Below are 18,690 nucleotides of genomic sequence, written 5' to 3' on the forward strand. Positions count from 1 at the left end.
GGCAGTGCACTGGGTAATGACTAGTAGTAAATTACTGGGAAATAAAATCTGTATAATCCATTGTCAGCACTTTAAACATTTTAGGAAGGAGAAGTTAAGTTTTGCAAAAATTTCCTGCATTTCAAAAAGTACTTCAGAGGCTATAAAGCATTTTGCGACGTTTGGTGATGGTGAAAAGTGCTATATAAATGCAAGTTTTTCTTTCTTTGATAATGACAAAATGTAAAGAAATTGCTTTTATCTGATAAATATATTTCCTTAATTATTTGTATTTTATGTACTTAATGTACAAGCAACATTATTTCACATTTTTGTCCTTGAAAGTCGATCATTTGTCTGCCCACCTTATAAGGAGATGGGGAAAACCACCTTTTTTTTACTAACTAATCCGATTTAAAGTGTCAGCAGTCACCTCTTTCTGTTTCTTTATGATCACGGAGAATTCAGTGTATGGAATCCGTGGATTCAGTTCACAGCCCATCAGAGTGGCACCTTCATAGTCTTTAATGTAACCAACATACTTGACTTTCGGAACTTTTATATCCTTGGAGAATCCCTGAAGCAATACACAATGTCACAATATTTTTCTTTTTACCATTCAATGTATGTAACTACAAAATGGCAATTTGCTCAAAAAACAATTATGTTGAGAATTACTTTGTGTAAAGGGGAAAATACAAGGGGGGCACACTCTAAAATGGCAATACAAGAAAGCACACTCTAAAATGGCTGCCTGGCACATAAAGGGTTAACTGGGAAAGCCAAAAGAGCAGACACAGGCTCCTGCTGTTCAGAAAAACCTAACAGACAAGCCATTTCCAAATCACAGACAGTGACTCATTGCAAACAAACACCTCAGGAAGCCAAAGCCAAGGGTCAAACATCTTTTAAGATAAGGAAACCCCTAAACAAAGAGCCTAGCTTAACGTTACAGGAACGCGGGAAATATAAATGCGAGGGAACCGATTAGCACCTGCACAAGACGAAATTAGCCATTGATAGACACAGACACAAGGAAATGTACCCATTCATAAAATGTTAAATGTCTATACCTGTTTGTACTCTTGTAAACATGGGGAAATGTACCCATTCATGAAATGTTAAATACTTGTACTCACTTAAACAATGTGATAATGTTCGAATCACCGGTATGCCCATTGTGTATAGAGTATAAAAATGAATCGCTCCTGACATACTATTGAGAGAAGGTTTGCTACAGACCATGTGCCTTGTCTCCACGGATCCGTTTAATAAATCGTATTTTCTGAATCTCGAAGTCTGACTACTAGTGGATTTTTCCCACAACACTTTGTAATCATTTTAAACTTTTATGAAGCTTGTTGATAAAATTGATACACTCTACAGCAACTTAACAGTAAGCACTGATCTCTCAAAAATGTAAAATAATTAAATTGGTTGGATTTTAGGTCCAGCTATTTTACTGAATAGTTTCAGCTGGCAATATTTACATACCCTGAGAGACTGTAGGACACAGTGATGGTTGCAACTGTATCTCAGTTCACTTACACAGACTACCACTACGTTTAGATGAATGCAAATTGTGCACAATACTAATTGACTTAATTGTGCAGTGTACTGCTATTAATCACTCAGCCCATTTAGAAAAAATACTGTTTGAAATTGGAATATAAATTTTTCTTCACTGCAAAGGTAGTGAAGTTACAATATTTAAATGTGTAAAATATCCGAAAATGGATAGCATACAGTAAGCAACTAAACTATTATCCTTGATTAGGTGATGCAGACAGTTATGCGTGAATTTTCTTTCTACGCTAAAGATGCCAATACATCACTACCCACAAATACCTCATTCTACCAGGATACACAATGTTTTCCTGTGATACTAAACTCCTGGGCATCAATTTCCACAGGGCCCTCCAGCTTGACTGCCTTAAACTCAGCAGAAGTGCTGGGACAACCATGGAAAAATTTCCAAATGTCACTCTTTTAACCTTCTCCCCACTGTTAATGGGAATACAGTGTAGATGTGTTATGGTATTTTATATCCTAAGTACAAGATCTGGAACACGAGACTAAGGGGTAAATCAGGCTTGTCCAACCTTTTCGTACGAGGGGCCACATTTCAATTTTTTTCTCACTCCAGGTGCTGATGAGCAAATTTTGAAAAGATAAGGTTTGGTGCAACAGCAAACATGAATTTCAATAAAATGTAGAGGTATAAAGAAAAGAAACAACTTTCTGAGCAAATATAAAACATTGTCAAAGCAATAAGTTGATCATTTAAAATATTGAGCAATTCATGAAGATAACCATTGAAGTATGAAAATGGTCAAATTGTGCTTTTCCAACTCACTCTCAGGGTATTTATTCACTTACTCTCAATAGTCCAGACAATGGGTGACGGTGTCGGTATATGGGGGTGAGGGTGAGCCAGATTCTCCCTCATTCACAATACGCATACACACTCTCCCTCACAATATACACACACACACACTCTGCCTCACAATACACACACACACACACACACACTCTCCCTCACAATACACACACACACATACACACTCTCCCTCACAATACACACGCACGCGCTCTCCCTCACAATGCACACGCACGCACTCTCCCTCACAATACACACGCACGCACTCTCCCTCACAATACACACGCACGCACTCTCCCTCACAATGCACACGCACGCACTCTCCCTCACAATACACACGCACGCACTCTCCCTCACAATACACACGCACGCACTCTCCCTCACAAGACACATGCACGCACTCTCCCTCACAAGACACACGCACGCACTCTCCCTCACAAGACACACGCACGCACTCTCCCTCACAAGACACACGCACGCACTCTCCCTCACAAGACACACGCACGCACTCTCCCTCACAAGACACACGCACGCACTCTCCCTCACAAGACACACGCACGCACTCTCCCTCACAAGACACACGCACGCACTCTCCCTCACAAGACACACGCACGCACTCTCCCTCACAAGACACACGCACGCACTCTCCCTCACAAGACACACGCACGCACCCTCCCTCACAAGACACACGCACGCACCCTCCCTCACAAGACACACGCACGCACCCTCCCTCACAAGACACACGCACGCACTCTCCCTCACAAGACACACGCACGCACTCTCCCTCACAAGACACACGCACGCACTCTCCCTCACAAGACACACGCACGCACTCTCCCTCACAAGACACACGCACGCACTCTCCCTCACAAGACACATGCACGCACTCTCCCTCACAAGACACACGCACGCACTCTCCCTCACAAGACACTCGAACACTCTCCCTCACTCACTTAGAACACACACACACTCCCTCGCTCACAACACACACACTCTTTCTCGCTCACAACACACACACTCTTTCTCGCTCACAACACACAGACACACACTCTCACACACCAGCAGCCAGAGCCTCTCCACATGTTGGAGAGTCGCTTCCTTTCTCCATCTCGGGAGCCACTTTCCTCCCACTCGGCAGCCATGTTGCGAGAAAGAAGCGGCCTTTGGAAGGACTAATTGTGAACATGGCTCTGTGGGCTGGATAGGAAGGCCCAGCAAGCCGGGTAGGAGCCCCTGGACCACGTGTTGGACAAGTGATTGTGGAAAGCCCTGAATGGCTGCAGCCTGCAATATTCCTGTGGGAGCTGAGTGAGCTTATCTACTTCTCCTGGGTCACAAAAATAATTCAGCATGGAGCACCTGTTTTCCACCTGAAGATCCTGAGGAATACGAGGATAGACAGAATCACAGTGGGAATGGGATAGTGAGTGCAAATTTTCTTAGTATCTTTGGATGCAGTTATATTCAATGTGCTGTGAACCTGTCGCTTTTAATCATTCACAAGGTGTGGCTAGGCCAGCATTTATTGTCCATCTCTATTTGCCCTCGAGAAGGTGGTAGTGAGCTGCCTTCTGTACAGTTGCAGTCCATTTGATGTAGGTATACCCACAGTGTTGACAGGGAGTTCCTGGAAATTGACCCTGTGACAATGAAGGAACGGCAATATATTTCTAAGTCAGGGTGGTGAGTAACTTGGAGGGACTTTGCAATTGTCATGCTGCCCTTGTCCTTCTAGACTGTCGAGGGTGAGGGCTTGGAAGGTACTGTCAAAGAAGCCATGGAAAGTTACTACAGTGCATCTTGCAGATGGAACACACTGGTGCCACTGTGTCAGTGGTGGAGGGAGTGAACATTGAAGATGGTGGATGGAGTGCTAATCAAGAGGGCTGCTTTGAGCTTCTTGAGTGTTTTTGGAGCTGCACTCATCCAGGCTAATGGAGGGTATTCCTCCCCGACTTGTGCCCAGGGTAGGCAGTGGACAGGCTTTGGGGAGTCAAAGGTGAGTTACTCGCCACAGAATTCCCAGCCTCTTGACCTGCTCTTGTATTCGTAGTATTTAGAAGGCCAATCCAGTTCAGTTTCTGATCAATGTAATCCCTGGATGTTGACTGCCGGGGATTCAGCAATGCTAATGCCATTGAATGTCAGATGGTTAGATTCTCTCATTGTTGGAAGTGGTGATTGTCTGGCATTTTTCACTTATGAGCCCAAGCCTGAAAGTTGCCCAGGTCTTGCTTCATTTGGACACAACTGCTTCAGACACTGAGGAGTCATGATTGGTGCTGAACATCTGTGCAATTATCGGCAAATATCTCCATGTCTGACCTTATGATTTTTTTGATTTGATTTGATGGAAAGAAGGTCATTGATGAAACAGCTGAAGAAGGTTGGGCTGAGTACACTACCCTGGGAGACTCCTGTAGTGGTGTCCTGGGATTTAGATGAAAGACCTTCAACAACTATTTACTGAGGAAACGGGCATGGAGTCTACGGAAATAGGGCAAACAGGTAGGGAGGTCATGGAACCTTTACAGATTAAAGGGGAGGAGGTGCTCGCTGTCTTGAGGCAAATCAGAGGGGATAAATCCCCAGGACCGGACAGGGTATTCCCACGGACCTTGAGGGAAGCTAGTGTTGAACTTGCAGGGGCCCTGGCAGACATATTTAAAATGTCAGTTTTCACGGGGGAGGTGCCGGATGATTGGAGGGTGGCTCATGTTGTTCCGTTGTTTAAAAAAGGTTCCAAAAGAAATCCGGGAAATTATAGGCCAGTAAGTTTGACGTCGGTGGTGGGCAAGTTATTGGAAGGTGTGATAAGGGATAGGATCTACAAATATTTGGATAGACAGGGACATATTATGGAGAGTCAACATGGCTTTGTGCGTGGTAGGTCATGTTTGACCAATCTATTAGAGTTTTTCGAGGAGGTTACCAGGAAAGTGGATGAAGGAAAGGCGGTGGATGTTGTCTACCTGAATTTCAGCAAGGCCTTTGACAAGGTCCCTCATGGGAGGTTAGTTAGGAAGGTTCAGTCGCTAGGTATACATGGGGAGGTACTAAATTGGATTAGACACTGGCTCAATGGAAGAAGCCAGAGAGTGGTTGTGGAGGATTGCTTCTCTGAGTGGAGGCCTGTGACTAGTGGTGTGCCGCAGGGATCGGTGTTGGGTCCATTGTTGTTTGTCATCTATATCAATGATCTGGATGATAATGTGGTCAATTGGATCAGCAAGTTTGCTGATGATACAAAGATTGGAGGTGTAGTGGACAGTGAGGAAGGTTTTCAAAGCTTGCAGAGGGATTTGGACCAACTAGAAAAATGGGCTGGAAAATGGCAAATGGAATTTAACGCAGACAAGTGTGAGATATTGCACATTGGAAGGACAAACCAAAGTAGAACGTACAAGGTAAATGGTAGGACTCTGAAGAGTGCAGTTGAACAGAGGGATCTGGGAATACAGGTACAGAATTCCCTAAAAGTGACATCACAGGTGGATAGGGTCGTAAAGAGTGCCTTTGGTACATTGGCCTTTATAAATCGGACTATCGAGTATAAAAGTTGGAGTGTTATGGTAAGGTTATATAAGGCATTGGTGAGGCCGAATTTGGAGTATTGTGGACACTTTTGGTCACCTCGTTACAGGAAGGATGTAAATAAGGTTGAAAGAGTGCAGAGAAGGTTCACAAGGATGTTGCCAGGACTTGAGAAGCTGAGTTACAGAGAGAGATTGAATAGGTTGGGACTTTATTCCCTAGAGCGTAGAAGATTGAGGGGAGATTTGATAGAGGTGTATAAGATTTTGATGGGTATAGATAGAGTGAATGCAAGCAGGCTTTTTCCGCTGAGGCTAGGGGAGAAAAAAACCAGAGGGCATGGGTTAAGGGTGAAAGGAGAAAAGTTTAAAGGGAATATTAGGGGGGGCTTCTTCACGCAGAGAGTGGTGGGAGTGTGGAATGAGCTGCCGGATAAAGTGGTGAATGCGGGGTCACTTTTAACATTTAAGAAAAACTTGGACGGGTTCATGGATGAGAGGGGTGTGGAGGGATATGGTCCAAGTGCAGGTCAGTGGGACTAGGCAAAAAATGCTTCGCCACAGATAAGAAGGGCCAAAAGGCCTGTTTCTGAGCTGTAATTTTCTATGGTTCTAACAAGCACAACCATAGGTAATTAATTACTTTGATTGATATGGCAATATATACGTGGAAAGGCATAGGAGTAGATCGTATGAAAATCATCTTAAGTCATTATTTAGATTTCTCATCAGTAATTTTATACAAACCTATCCACTGTGGTAAACAACATACGCTTTGAGGAGCACAGAAAGCAAGAGCACAAAATGACATACCTGCTTTTTGAAGTAGCCAATTGCATATTCATCAGCGTAAGTGAGGAAGTTCAGAATGTTATGTTTGATGTGATATTCCTTCAGATGATTCATTAGATGAGTTCCATAGCCCTAAAGAAAAAAGCATTTGACCATTTGGTAAAGAACAAAATTCAGTTCGATTTGCCTTTACCATTTAATATTTTTTATTAAAACAGAAATTCACATTTCTATAGCACTGCTCATGTACTGAAGCAGGTCTCCAAGAACTTTTACAGGAGAAATATTTTAATACTTCCATAATTTATTTTTCGAAGCCTTGGTGTAATAGTATTGAACAGTGAAGACCACGGCTCATGAATTCAACAACACTGGCTGCCTATGGCTTACACATTTATCTGCTGCTTCCCAATTGGTAAAGCTGGCTCTTAAATCAGCCATGCAAATCCAGACTCAATTCCTAGACCATGTTTCGTTAGTTGATCTCTGGTACATGGCATTATGTTAACCTCATCATTATTTGCTTTGGGAGGTTAGGCTGCCTTCTCCCAACTTCTAACCAATGGCTTCTGGAAAGTTCACCTGTGTGACCATAGGTTGAAAGCAGATTATTGATTTGGTTAGGAAATTGGTAGAGTGGCAGAAGACAGAATCCATGATTTTCCGGCCCCACGTAGCGGGGTTTCCGGTAGCGGAGGTGGCTGCCAACGGGATCTTCCAGTCCCGCTGAAGTCGATGACCATTTGTGTTGCTTGCCAGCCACGCTGCCGGGAAACCTGCCGTGGGGACATGGGGTCGCCTTCGGTGGGACCAGAAGATCTCGCTGGCTGGAAAATCCCAGTAAGAGTTTTAACAACACCAGGTTAAAGTCCAACAGGTTTATTTGGTAGCAAATGCCATTAGCTTTCGGAGCACTGCTCCTTCGTCAGATGGAGTGGATATCTGCTCTCAAACAGGGCATACAGAGACACAAAATCAAGTTACAGATTACTGATTAAAATGCGAATCTCTACAGCCAACCAGGTCTTAAAGATACAGACAATGTGAGTGGAGGGAGCATTAAGCACAGGTTAAAGAGATGTGTATTGTCTCCAGACAGGACAGCCAGTTAGAAGGAGCAGCGCTAATATAAAGAGGGTGACATGCCCAGGCAGTACCCTGGCATATCTCTGGCACTGTTAGGGGGCGGGCCCCTGTTGGAGCAGGCCCTCACATACAATCTGGAGAGGAAATCCGGCTGTGCAGTTGGACAAATACATGCCAGTTTTCTCACCTCAGACAGCACTTGTGCACTGAGTGCAAAGTTCAACCCATCAATTTTATTATGAACACTAGTCTAAAGACTTCGGAATTATTTGGGTCAACCTCTACTGCCACCATAAATTGTGATTAAATTGGAACTTTAAACACATAAGAGAATATTTAAGATTTAATGCATTGCTTGTTGATGGATACAAATTATTTATTTTTAAGTTCACACTTACCTTCACTTGTTCGTTCGAAGTTACAGCACAAAATACAATCTCTGTAAAACCTTGTGTTGGAAACATCCGGAAGCAGATACCGCCAATCACACGGCCATCTTTGATCAAAGCAAGGGTCTTGTGTTTACTAAGATTTAACCAAACAAAACGACTTCAAAATTGAAAAGTAGTCATCTAATCTTTTTGTAGCCTCTATTTATGTACCACATGTAGCAAATGCTTCATGTGGTAAATGATTGAGCTATAAAAGGTTGGTCTTGTGCACTGATATTTATGCTGAAAGATCTAGGTGCTGATCAAAGATGATAAAAGTGTTACCTTCAGCGATGGTGATAAGCACATAGGGCTCAGACCGCCATCCTTAAAAAGGTGCTCTCCCAAAAACGCAAAAGCACTTAGCATATTAAATAGTTCCTAAATATTTTGAATATTTGCTTTAGTTGGGAATTTATTTAAACTGGCCTTGCTAATGATTAAAACAATTGTCCATTTTCATCTAAAGTAAGTAAATGAGTCGCTTTCCAATCTTTTTTATGTTCTGTGTCTATTATATATCCATTAATTTGAACAAAAATGAACCAGGCATCATACAACCTCTTGGTCTGTTGGCCTTATCTATTCATCAGGCATAAAATGTTCAATTGTTTCTTTGAACAATGTCTTCCTTTTATTGCCACACATCTCCAAGAGTGGTAAGTCATCACCAAGCAACGCTGAAGAGAGATGCCTATGATCTCTTGAGGTCTGTGAAACAGGATTCCAAAAGCTAATCTCTGCGCTGGATCATGCTGTGCACAGTCAGCTTGTGTTCTACTGTATTGAGTGTACTTCTACAGAATAAGCCTGAGAATACTCTAGCCAAACCCACCCAGTAAATTAGGATCTACCAACCTTAAAAGCAGATGAAACAGAAAGCTACCAAATTTGTAGCTATTGTCATTAGTTGAAAATGAGAGCTGCTTAAGAATTACATGAAGTAAATATAATCAGGGTGAAACTGATCTTTGGCATCAATGGAAAAGAAAATTGGGTGTAAACTGGATTGGCAATTCACCTACCACCCAAGACCAATTTATCCTTCACCATGGTTAAAGATTTGAGCCTTACCATATGACAAATACATGTTTTTCAATTCAACAAACAAAGTAATATGGGAGGATGAAACCAAAAGAGAAAACTCTAGAAAATCTCAGCAGGTCTGGCAGCATCTGTAAGGAGAGAAAAGAGCTGACGTTTCGAGTCCAGATGACCCTTTGTCAAAGCTGATATGGGAGGTTTCAAATATGGGAGGTTGGTTGAATTGAGATACCATATTAATACCAGTTATAAGCCATGCACTCACGGGTCAAAGACTAGCCGAGTGATGTATTCCTTCGGCATTCTGGGCAATTGATGGGAGAAAACATTCTGTAATCCGACCAGCCACATCATCATTTTCTTGTTTGGTTTTTGGCTCAGCGAGTTTCCCACGACATGGAACTCAATTACACCCCTTCTTTCTTCAAGCCTTGCTGCCTCATCTCTGGCTGCATGTGCAGATAGTAAGCTAGTCTTGTAAAGGACAGGATTATTAACATTTTCCCATTATAATTTGTAAACTTTCAACAGATTGCAATCAATACCATGAATATCTGAGCTACATAAATCAATTTAAAAAGATGACCAAAAGCTCCATTTTCTCTGCATGCACAAACGGCAATAAAATATAGGATCATTGCAAAATGCCATACATGGAGCAAAGAGGAAGTTATAATTAAATCAGGAACTTGATATTATAGATAGTGTATTCATGTTATCTGAAACCCAAGATTTAATTAGTACTTTAAGTAAAAGTTGCAATTCTAAAGGTTGACGTTATTTGTATATTATGATAACTAACCCATTTTGAAACACATGCTATAAATGTTTCACATTGATTTAGTAGCTATTTGGTTACTACTTAATGCCAAATACTGAGTTATTTACCACTAGGAATATATTAAAATCAAAATGGGGAATCTAGGTTCAATACTACAGAATATATCTCAAGGGTATTGTAAATTAGCTACCAGAGGATTACAAGTCTGTAATTTGGATGTTGAAATCCTTGACATCCAATAAACTTTGGAGGGGAGCTGAAGGAACAGGGGGACAGAGCAGTCTTATAAAAGCCAAGTGAGAAACTTAAAAAAGGATAATGGGCTGAATTACTTTCTTTGTTTAAATCTGGCTTAACACATAACACCTCAGTAACAAAACTGATCTACATTCTATGTAGTTCCTAGCAAGAAGAGTTCAATACAGAATAGGACGTGGTGCACGTACCTCTGGACCCAACATTGCAGCTGGATCTGTGATAGTTGACATTACTTCATTCACTAGTTCCATAGGGATGTCCCCCAAAACTCGCTGTCTCTTGGCATCTTCTGTATTAAAAGATTCTGTGGGTTTCCTTTTCTCTCCTTAACAAATAAACAATCTGTCAGAATTTTTGCAATAAAAAGTGATGAAATAATTAAGGCGACAAATGACCAGATGACTAACAACGAACGGAATGCTGAAACTTCTTTTGTGGTGCTATGAATACAGCACTACCCTATATGAGCAATTGAAAAGTAAATTTTTCCTAATAATCCCTCCCTGCAGAAGCACAGCTGAGATCGGCAACTAAATCAAAGCTATACCTTGCACAATTTTGAGCAGGCATCGTTACAAAATACCTAGAAATTAATTTGCAGTGCGGGTATATAAAACACTGAAAAATATAGAATGAACTTCGCATTACATTAAAAATACATTCTTCCCTGGCAATATTTATTTTCTCTCTTCTTGTTTTCCTTCTGTGATCAGGCATCACCCACTGCTGAGAGGTTTCAGGGTATAGACCAAGGGAGAGGGAGGGGGGGCAAGAGGTCACGGCTTTAAGGGGTGCTGATGGAGGCACCCACTCCCCCCTAAGATCCAACCATCCCCACAGCCTCAAAACCCAACAGCAAGAGAGCATAAAGTTCCTGCCAAGGTGTTCTACAGTGACTTGTGTAAGATTTCCCTTTCCTACTGTGAGGATATGGACCAATAGGTTTTACATAATTAAGAGCTTCTGCCAGGTTTCAACAATAACCTCCTAATTATTACAATTGACCAGTCCGTCATACCCAATATTTGCTCTGAGCCAGAAGCCACTTTGTTCCTCCAGACAGGACTCAAACTTCCACTGTTGGTTTGATCAATGCTGCCAGAAGCTGGGCTCGATCCGTACCCAAATGGCTTCATGTTTGGCAGGAGCCCAGACACCGCAGGAGGGTTGACAACTAACATTCCAAAGACATAAAGAAGTCAAAATAATGAAAGAATGATCTTAAAGAATTAAGTTTAGCTGAGCTGTTATATAATGTACAACTTCATTACATTTATTATAGAAGAACTAGAAAACATTACGAGTCAAAAAAAAAGTCTCTCAAAAAATGTTTTTAATTTTAATATCCACTTTTTGTAAACATTTTCTGAGGTTCCCAATCCTGCAGGAAAATTCAAAAATGCTGACGTTAGTTACCTGCGTGTATCCCTAGTTGGATGTTACCAGAAGACACCAAGAAGTCTAAGTCCCATATAGGAGAGTTGTGGCTGTACACTTCTTCCTCTAACATAGAAAGGAATCTATAATGTAAAAAAATGCAGTACTATTTTCTGTGCACACTGTGGTCACATATTATTTGGGAAATGATTACAACATTCACAGTTTTCAATATCCAAAGCATTGAAATATTTTTTTAAAGTTGGTCTCTCTGTTCCTGCATTCTATATAAATGGTATAATTTAGTTTACACAAACTCTCGTCGTTTCTCCTACCAAGACGTATCACATCACACTTCTCTACACTAAATGTCATCTGTCATATGTCTGCTCAGTTCACCAGTCTGTGCCCTCCGAAAGACTGCTACGATTATCCTCATTGTTTAAAACATTTCCAAGCTTTTGTGTCATCTGCAAACTTTGAAATGATGCTCCTCATACTCAAATCTATAGAACCATAGAATCCCTACAGTGCAGAATGGCCCATTGAGTCTGCACTGACTCTCTGAACGGGTATCCCATCCAGGCCCTCCCCTCTGCCTTATCCCCGTAACCCTGAGCATTTACCATGGCTAATCCACCTACCCTGCACATCTTTGGACTGTGGGAGAAAACCAGAGCACCCGGAGAAAACCCTTGCAGACACGGGGAGAATGTGCAAATTCCACACAGATGGTCACCCAAGGTCAGAATTGAACTCGGGTCTCTGGCGCTGTGAGGCAGCAGTGTTAACCTCTGTGCACCATGCCACCCCAGGTGCCTTTCTCACCTCCAGATACAATGCTGGGTGGACCAGTTCCCATCCTTTATCCTCCATCTCCCATTAACCCCAGTTTATCCTCAACTCCTCCTCTGATATCATATAATGAAATATCCCTTCGCTGCTGGTTCTTGGTCCCCTAAAGCTTCAGGCTTAACCTCCTCATCCTTGTGTTCAAATTCCTTTTTTAAAAAAAATTAAATCACTCCTCTCGATTCCTGTCATCTCTAGGCTTACAATGCCCACTCACCATTCATTGACCCGTTACTGCCTACTGGTTTCAGAAAGATCTGGAATTCCCTCCCTAAACAACACAATTTTTCTGTAGCTGCAAATGTTCATTGCCATATCCCTAATGGCATTCACATGGAAATAAAATCGCTTTTGAGTCAACTACCACCTCCGGTTAAATAAGTCTGTTTTCATGCAATTGTACTTCCTCTTGGTCTTAGTAAAGGTGGAACTTGTGGATCATCGGGTCATAGAGGTTTACAGCAAGGAAACAGGCCCTTCGGCCCAACTTGTCCATGCTGCCAGTTTTTATCATTAAGCTAGTCCCAATTGCCCACATTTGGCCCATATCCCTCTATACCCATCTTACCCATGTAACTGTCTAAATGCTTTTTAAAAGACAAAATTGTATCCGCCTCTACTACTACCTCTGGGAGCTTGTTCCAGACACTCACCACCCTCTGCAATCCCAAATTCTCCCCTCTCCCCATGTGAACAGAAGTTCTCCATCCCAGGAATATCCTCCCCTTCCATCCTCCCCAGTGTGTTTAAACCACTTTCCCACAAAACTATCGACACCATTCACCTCCACCACTCCCCGTGAGAGCGACTTCCATATTCTCCTTGCTCTCTGGATAAAGAGCTTTCTCCTGCATTACTTATTCTCTCTGTCTCTCCCTCACACTCCTCTGGCATGCCAGGAGTTGTTATGCTGCTAATCTCATCTCTTTTGAGTGGCATAAAATAGACACATGCACCCCACTGTTTGGAATGTTTTCAGTAGAAATGAGTTCATTTGCAAATCCTATCTCCCTGCCAAATTAAGTTTTATTTAAATCCTCCCAGGTCCAGAAATGTTGGGGCTATGTTAGTTCATTTTCTCTCCTCCCATTCACTCACCCCCCACTTTACCACAATAATTACATTTCACTAAGTACCTCATTGTATTTGAAGGGCTTGGGGCATCTGAAGATCAAGAACAATGCTCTACAAATAATAGTTTTTCTTCACTTTTTATGCTTATAAAATTGAAAACTATCTAAATCAAATAGACAAAGCTAATATGATAAATTTGCTTCAGGCAATCATTTAAATGGAACACTTTATTTAACAAGAGCTTTAGTATGGATTAGAAATCAAATTCACACAGACTACATTAAACAGTTGGATGGAAGAACATTCAAGAAATGAGACTGTACAGGCTTTCGAATATGTACTTACTTTGGAAAATGGGTAAGGATCAATGTTTGTTTTTCCAGAGGTAGCTTATCTTTCTCCAGCCTGGACTTCTCCAATAACTGGCGCCTCATGACTGTAAAAACAGAGCGAAGCAACGTCCTGCCAAAAACCTGAGTGGTTTCATGCCGCGGGAGACTGTCACAGAACTGAGGAACATTACAGTAGCAAAGCCATCTGAAAAGCATCAACAGACTTACAGTTGACTTCAAGTCAGTGCGTAATGGAGAAACAATTTTTATCTTCCAATGTATAAATAGTTAAAGCATGATTTGTTCCAAGCAAAGTCATTCTTGGTGGTTATATACCTGAACCAGTGTTAGAATTCAATATTGTTGATTTATAAATTGTCAATGACTCTGGATCTCAGCCTATTTTGTGCATTTCTGGAGCTTTAATGACTCGGGTAGAGCACAAATACATGTATGGAATGGTTGGGTTGAACGGCCTGTTTCCGGGCAATGAAGTAACTGTGAAAATCCTTTAGTCGCCACATTCCGGCACCTGTTTGGGTACATTGAGGGTGAATTTAGCATGGCCAATGCACCTAACCTGCACATCTTTTTGGGCTGTGGAAGGAAACCAGAGCACCCGGAGGAAACCCACGCAGATTCGGGGAGAATATGTAAACTCTGCACAGACAATGACCTAGGCTGAACCCGGGTTCCTGGCACTGTGAGGCATCAGTGCTAACCATTGTGCTACCGTGCCGCAATATAATATATGAGGCTTCAGGTTCCCTGGGGAATGTGCTGCATATGGAAGTTCATTTCTGGCCTATTATTTTTTTCTGTTGTCACTGATATTCTTAAGGTGCTATATTTTCCAGCTCCTACCACCAGTGTGATACTCTGGTCCTGCCAAAGTCAATGGACTTTTAAAATGCTTGCAGCATTTTCTAGCCCCACCCCTGCCCCAACAGAGCTACTGGAGTGATTTACAAGACCTGCTGTGGATGAGAAAGGCCACTTCGTCCATTGTAACATATCCATCCAGACTGCCATCTTTTCAATATCTAATTGTTTTTCAAAAGATTTTAAGGTGTTTGTCTTGGCAACATTATTCTATGGACATATCACTCCTTAGTTGAAGAATAAATTTCTGATAGCAGTCCTGAATTTACCTTTTATTAGTTTGAATCTATGTCCTTTATCCAAAGCTTGCAATTTAATTTAAACTGACATTTTGTTTTCCTTTTCCAATCTGTTAACTAACTTATATACCTTCATAAGACTGCCTCACGGACATCTCCTTTAGAACCTGAAAATGCTACATTAGTGTGCTGGCTGCTGTTTTTCTTCAACAGTTGCAACCATCCCATGTCTCTTCCCAGGAAATCCCCTTTATCTGTATTTTTTGGGAGGCATAGATGAGGATCCAATAAAAGTATGGCATTTAACAACTGCTCGCCACATTACAGGATCTATGGGCAGGGGTGGACATTCCTCCATTTGTCCAAGAGGGGCAGGGACTACATTCAGGGCAGACTTAGTCACAGAGTCATAGAGGTTTACAGCATGGGAACAAGCTCTTCGGCTCAACTTGTCCATGCCACCCAGTTTTTACCACTAAGCTAGTCCCTATAGCCAGCAATGAATTCTTTAATCATATCTGCTGCAAAGTTCCTCCACAGCCTTAGTCTTTATAAGGATCATTTCAGACTTGCAAATGCAAACATTGGTAATGAGGCAATTAACTGTCCAAGATGTGTAAATGTGTAAAACAAGTGACCAGTGTTTGGTTTGCGTGAATGAGCAAGTTCATCTCCTTCAAAACAACTAATAGTAGTATGATAGGACCAAGACAAGAGGGGAAAGATTCCTAAAGATTCATGGATTGCAGATTGCGCGTGTGTGACCCTCCTAACCCTCAGCACAGACAATTACCTGAACAAGTAGAAAGGATTCCACTCTCTGCTCATTTGCAACCATTACACTGGATTATGCAAGTTAACGCTCACTTTCCAGGCAGCTGTCAGAATTTTAAGGGAATCCATCACCTCATCAATATTTGATCCATAAAAAAACGATTTCAGGGTGGATCCTAGCTGATGGAAATTCTGCAGTATCTCAGGCATCATTCGTGCACAAGGTAAAATAAAGAGCTGGCATGGACCAGAGTCATCATCAAGCACACAATTTGCATGTTGAAGCAGCACTTCAAATACTTGGATCGAACTAGGCAAATACAGCTGAACATGTTGTGCAAGTGTTCACTTCCTCTCTGTGACAGTCCATAATATATGTGCTCTTAAACCTCAGTGGCAGTATATATTTGAGTTGGTTGGCTGTTATGTGTATGGAGACACTTAAGATTGTGGCAACCCTCACATCCCATTAGCTAAGATCTGAGATGCACAAGCTGCATACTGCAACACTTCAATTACTAATTTTAATTCACTGGTTGAGATTGTTGCCAGCATTTATTGACCAGCCCCAGTTGCCTGAAGGTGGTGGTTTGCTTTTAAGCGGTTTTGATATAACAGAGTAGCTTCTGAGATGGCACTTAAACATTTACCACGTTGGTGTGAGACTGGAGTCACACAGGAAGACCGGATAAGAGGGTCTCTTTTATTCCTTCAAATACATTAATGAGCAGTTACATTTTTACAACAATTAAGCAGCTTCTAGGTTAAGCCTTAAAAGCCTTTCATTTCCAGATTTTTAAAACTGAATTCAAATGCTCATACTATCATGATAGGAACTGAAGTCAAAGTTCTCTGTAATAATAGTTCAGGGCACTGCATTACTAGTTTAGCAACATAAGCACCACATCATTGCTTCATTCAGCAGCCAGTGCCTAAGTGTTTCTGGCACCTGTTCAAGTATCAGAGTGGGCTGGAAGGATGGATAAGGCATCCTGAGAAACAGCACCATAATTTGTGGCAGGCATGCTCTTATTACTGAATATTGTATCACCAAGGCTACTGATAGACCTAATAACACAAATTAAATCAGGAAGCCCTGCCTTGGTTCCTTAGACAATTTGCAAGCCTCTCAAAAATGGAAGAGACTGCCCACTTTGTATCGTAGACTCTTGGTCTGAGGCCTGAGTATCCATGGGAGAAGCACCAAGGATGTCTGGCACGGTGAGAAATCTGCTGTCAATATCCCTGGAATTCAAAGATGGACAGCAGTGATGCAAAATTGTCGTGCAAGGCTGCACACATGCAACTATAAGACCACCCCAACTGAGTTACCATCAGTAAGATGTTGCTTGTCATGGTCCCTAATATCTGTTGCAACACTCAAATTCTCAGAAAGCATTCTTCTTCTAAAACTGCCCCCTTGAAATTGCCAGGCTCAGCAGCTGAGACAGACACTGTTTGGCCCTCTGGACTGCACTTTCCTCCGTCTTTGCTACCAATATTACTGGCTCCAGCTCACTTGTGATGTCTCATGCAGTGCATTGCCTCCAGCTCATTCTCTAAATTCCCTGGATCTGAGCTGGTCCTTTAGAGGGATAGAGGGAGTAATGGTATGTTCTGTGAAGTACTGGCACTGCCTTCATGTAGAGGTATCTGATGCTGCTTTCAGTGATGCACCTAGAGAAAGAGGGTGGGAGTGGGTGGGAATGCTATTGGATCTTGATGAATTGCCTTCACATTTAGCTTTTGGTAGGAATGACATGAATGACAGATGCAAGTGAATTAAAGAATAAGAGGGAAGAAGAATATTAGAACAAACCCAAAGATGCAGCAATTAATAGAGGCATACAAGATGATCAGAGGATTAGATAGGGTGGATAGTGAGGGCCTTTTTCCTCGGATGGTGATGGCTAACATGAGGGGACATAGCTTTAAATTGAGGGGTGAGAGATATAGGACAGATGTTAGAGGTAGGTTCTTTACTCAGAGAGTAGCAAGGACGTGGAATGCCCTGCCTGCAGCAGTAGTGGACTCGTCATCGTTAAGAGCATTCAAATGGTTATTGGATAAACATATGGTTGATATTGGAATAGTGTAGATTAGAGGGGCTTTAGATTAGTTTCACTGGTCGGCGCAACATCGAGGGCCAAAGGGCCTGTACTGCGCTGTAATGTTCTATGTTTATGTTAAACCTCCTATTTCCTATCCCATCACCTTCTATGGCTTCCCTTCATAGAATTTCAAGAGTTTCTTCCTCATATGAGATTTGAGATTTAAAGTTAGGGGATCCACCATCTGTACCTGCTTTCACTCAACTGTTATGGATTGTTTTCTCCTGCAAACAGAGTAAAAGAAATGAAACATTCCCATTGATAAGACGATATGAAATAATATCCGTGTCAGGAAGTAGACCACGTTAGGTATGATGTAACACTCAGCTACAGTTAATGGCAATGTTTTTTCGCGTTAAATGCATGTACAATGTTGCGTATTGAAACTCTTCCAGGCGAAGGATGGAATGTACAAAGCCCTCACATGGATATTCTTTGTAGGGTTGCAAAGCACTTGATGGCAGAATGAGTGGGGGGAGGGAGGGACCCCCAGTGCCCTTTTAAAGTGGCACCCAATTGCTTTGCAGCTCACCAGTGTGTTTAGCAACCCCCTACCACCCGGCCCGGCACAAAACTTACCACTCTAATGAAAAATGACTAAGTGGAGGACAGTTGTGGATTGCACCTGTTTTCTCATCCAAAATGACACTTGGGGGAAATTCTGGCTGCCCTTTCCGATGCCCATTTTAAATTTATGAATTTATATATGTTTCTCTGGTCCCACCTAATTAGTTAACTCTAAAATAGTTGTAAACTGTACCCAGT

At 42.0% G+C, this 18,690-nt stretch overlaps 1 protein-coding gene across 6 annotated transcripts in view; it reads right to left on the minus strand.

The window, feature by feature from the left end:
• The window catches only part of kat2b (K(lysine) acetyltransferase 2B), a 58,640-nt gene that overhangs the window by 9,345 nt on the left and 30,605 nt on the right, over nt 1-18,690 (minus strand). For 4 of the 6 annotated variants that reach the window (XM_078235848.1, XM_078235838.1, XM_078235889.1 and 1 more), the window contains exons 6-13: nt 13,933-14,124; nt 11,701-11,804; nt 11,303-11,458; nt 10,473-10,609; nt 9,511-9,719; nt 8,169-8,295; nt 6,706-6,816; nt 413-556 (exon numbers count right to left, since the gene is read on the minus strand). In XM_078235848.1, the coding sequence (XP_078091974.1) occupies nt 413-556; nt 6,706-6,816; nt 8,169-8,295; nt 9,511-9,719; nt 10,473-10,609; nt 11,303-11,458; nt 11,701-11,804; nt 13,933-14,124 (1,180 nt within the window). The remainder of the gene's footprint in view (nt 1-412; nt 557-6,705; nt 6,817-8,168; nt 8,296-9,510; nt 9,720-10,472; nt 10,610-11,302; nt 11,459-11,700; nt 11,805-13,932; nt 14,125-18,690) is intronic. The other 2 variants (XM_078235866.1, XM_078235856.1) reach the window with 1 other exon arrangement.

This window comes from Mustelus asterias, chromosome 2 (assembly GCF_964213995.1).
Source record: "Mustelus asterias chromosome 2, sMusAst1.hap1.1, whole genome shotgun sequence".
Taxonomy (NCBI): Eukaryota; Metazoa; Chordata; class Chondrichthyes; order Carcharhiniformes; family Triakidae; genus Mustelus; species Mustelus asterias.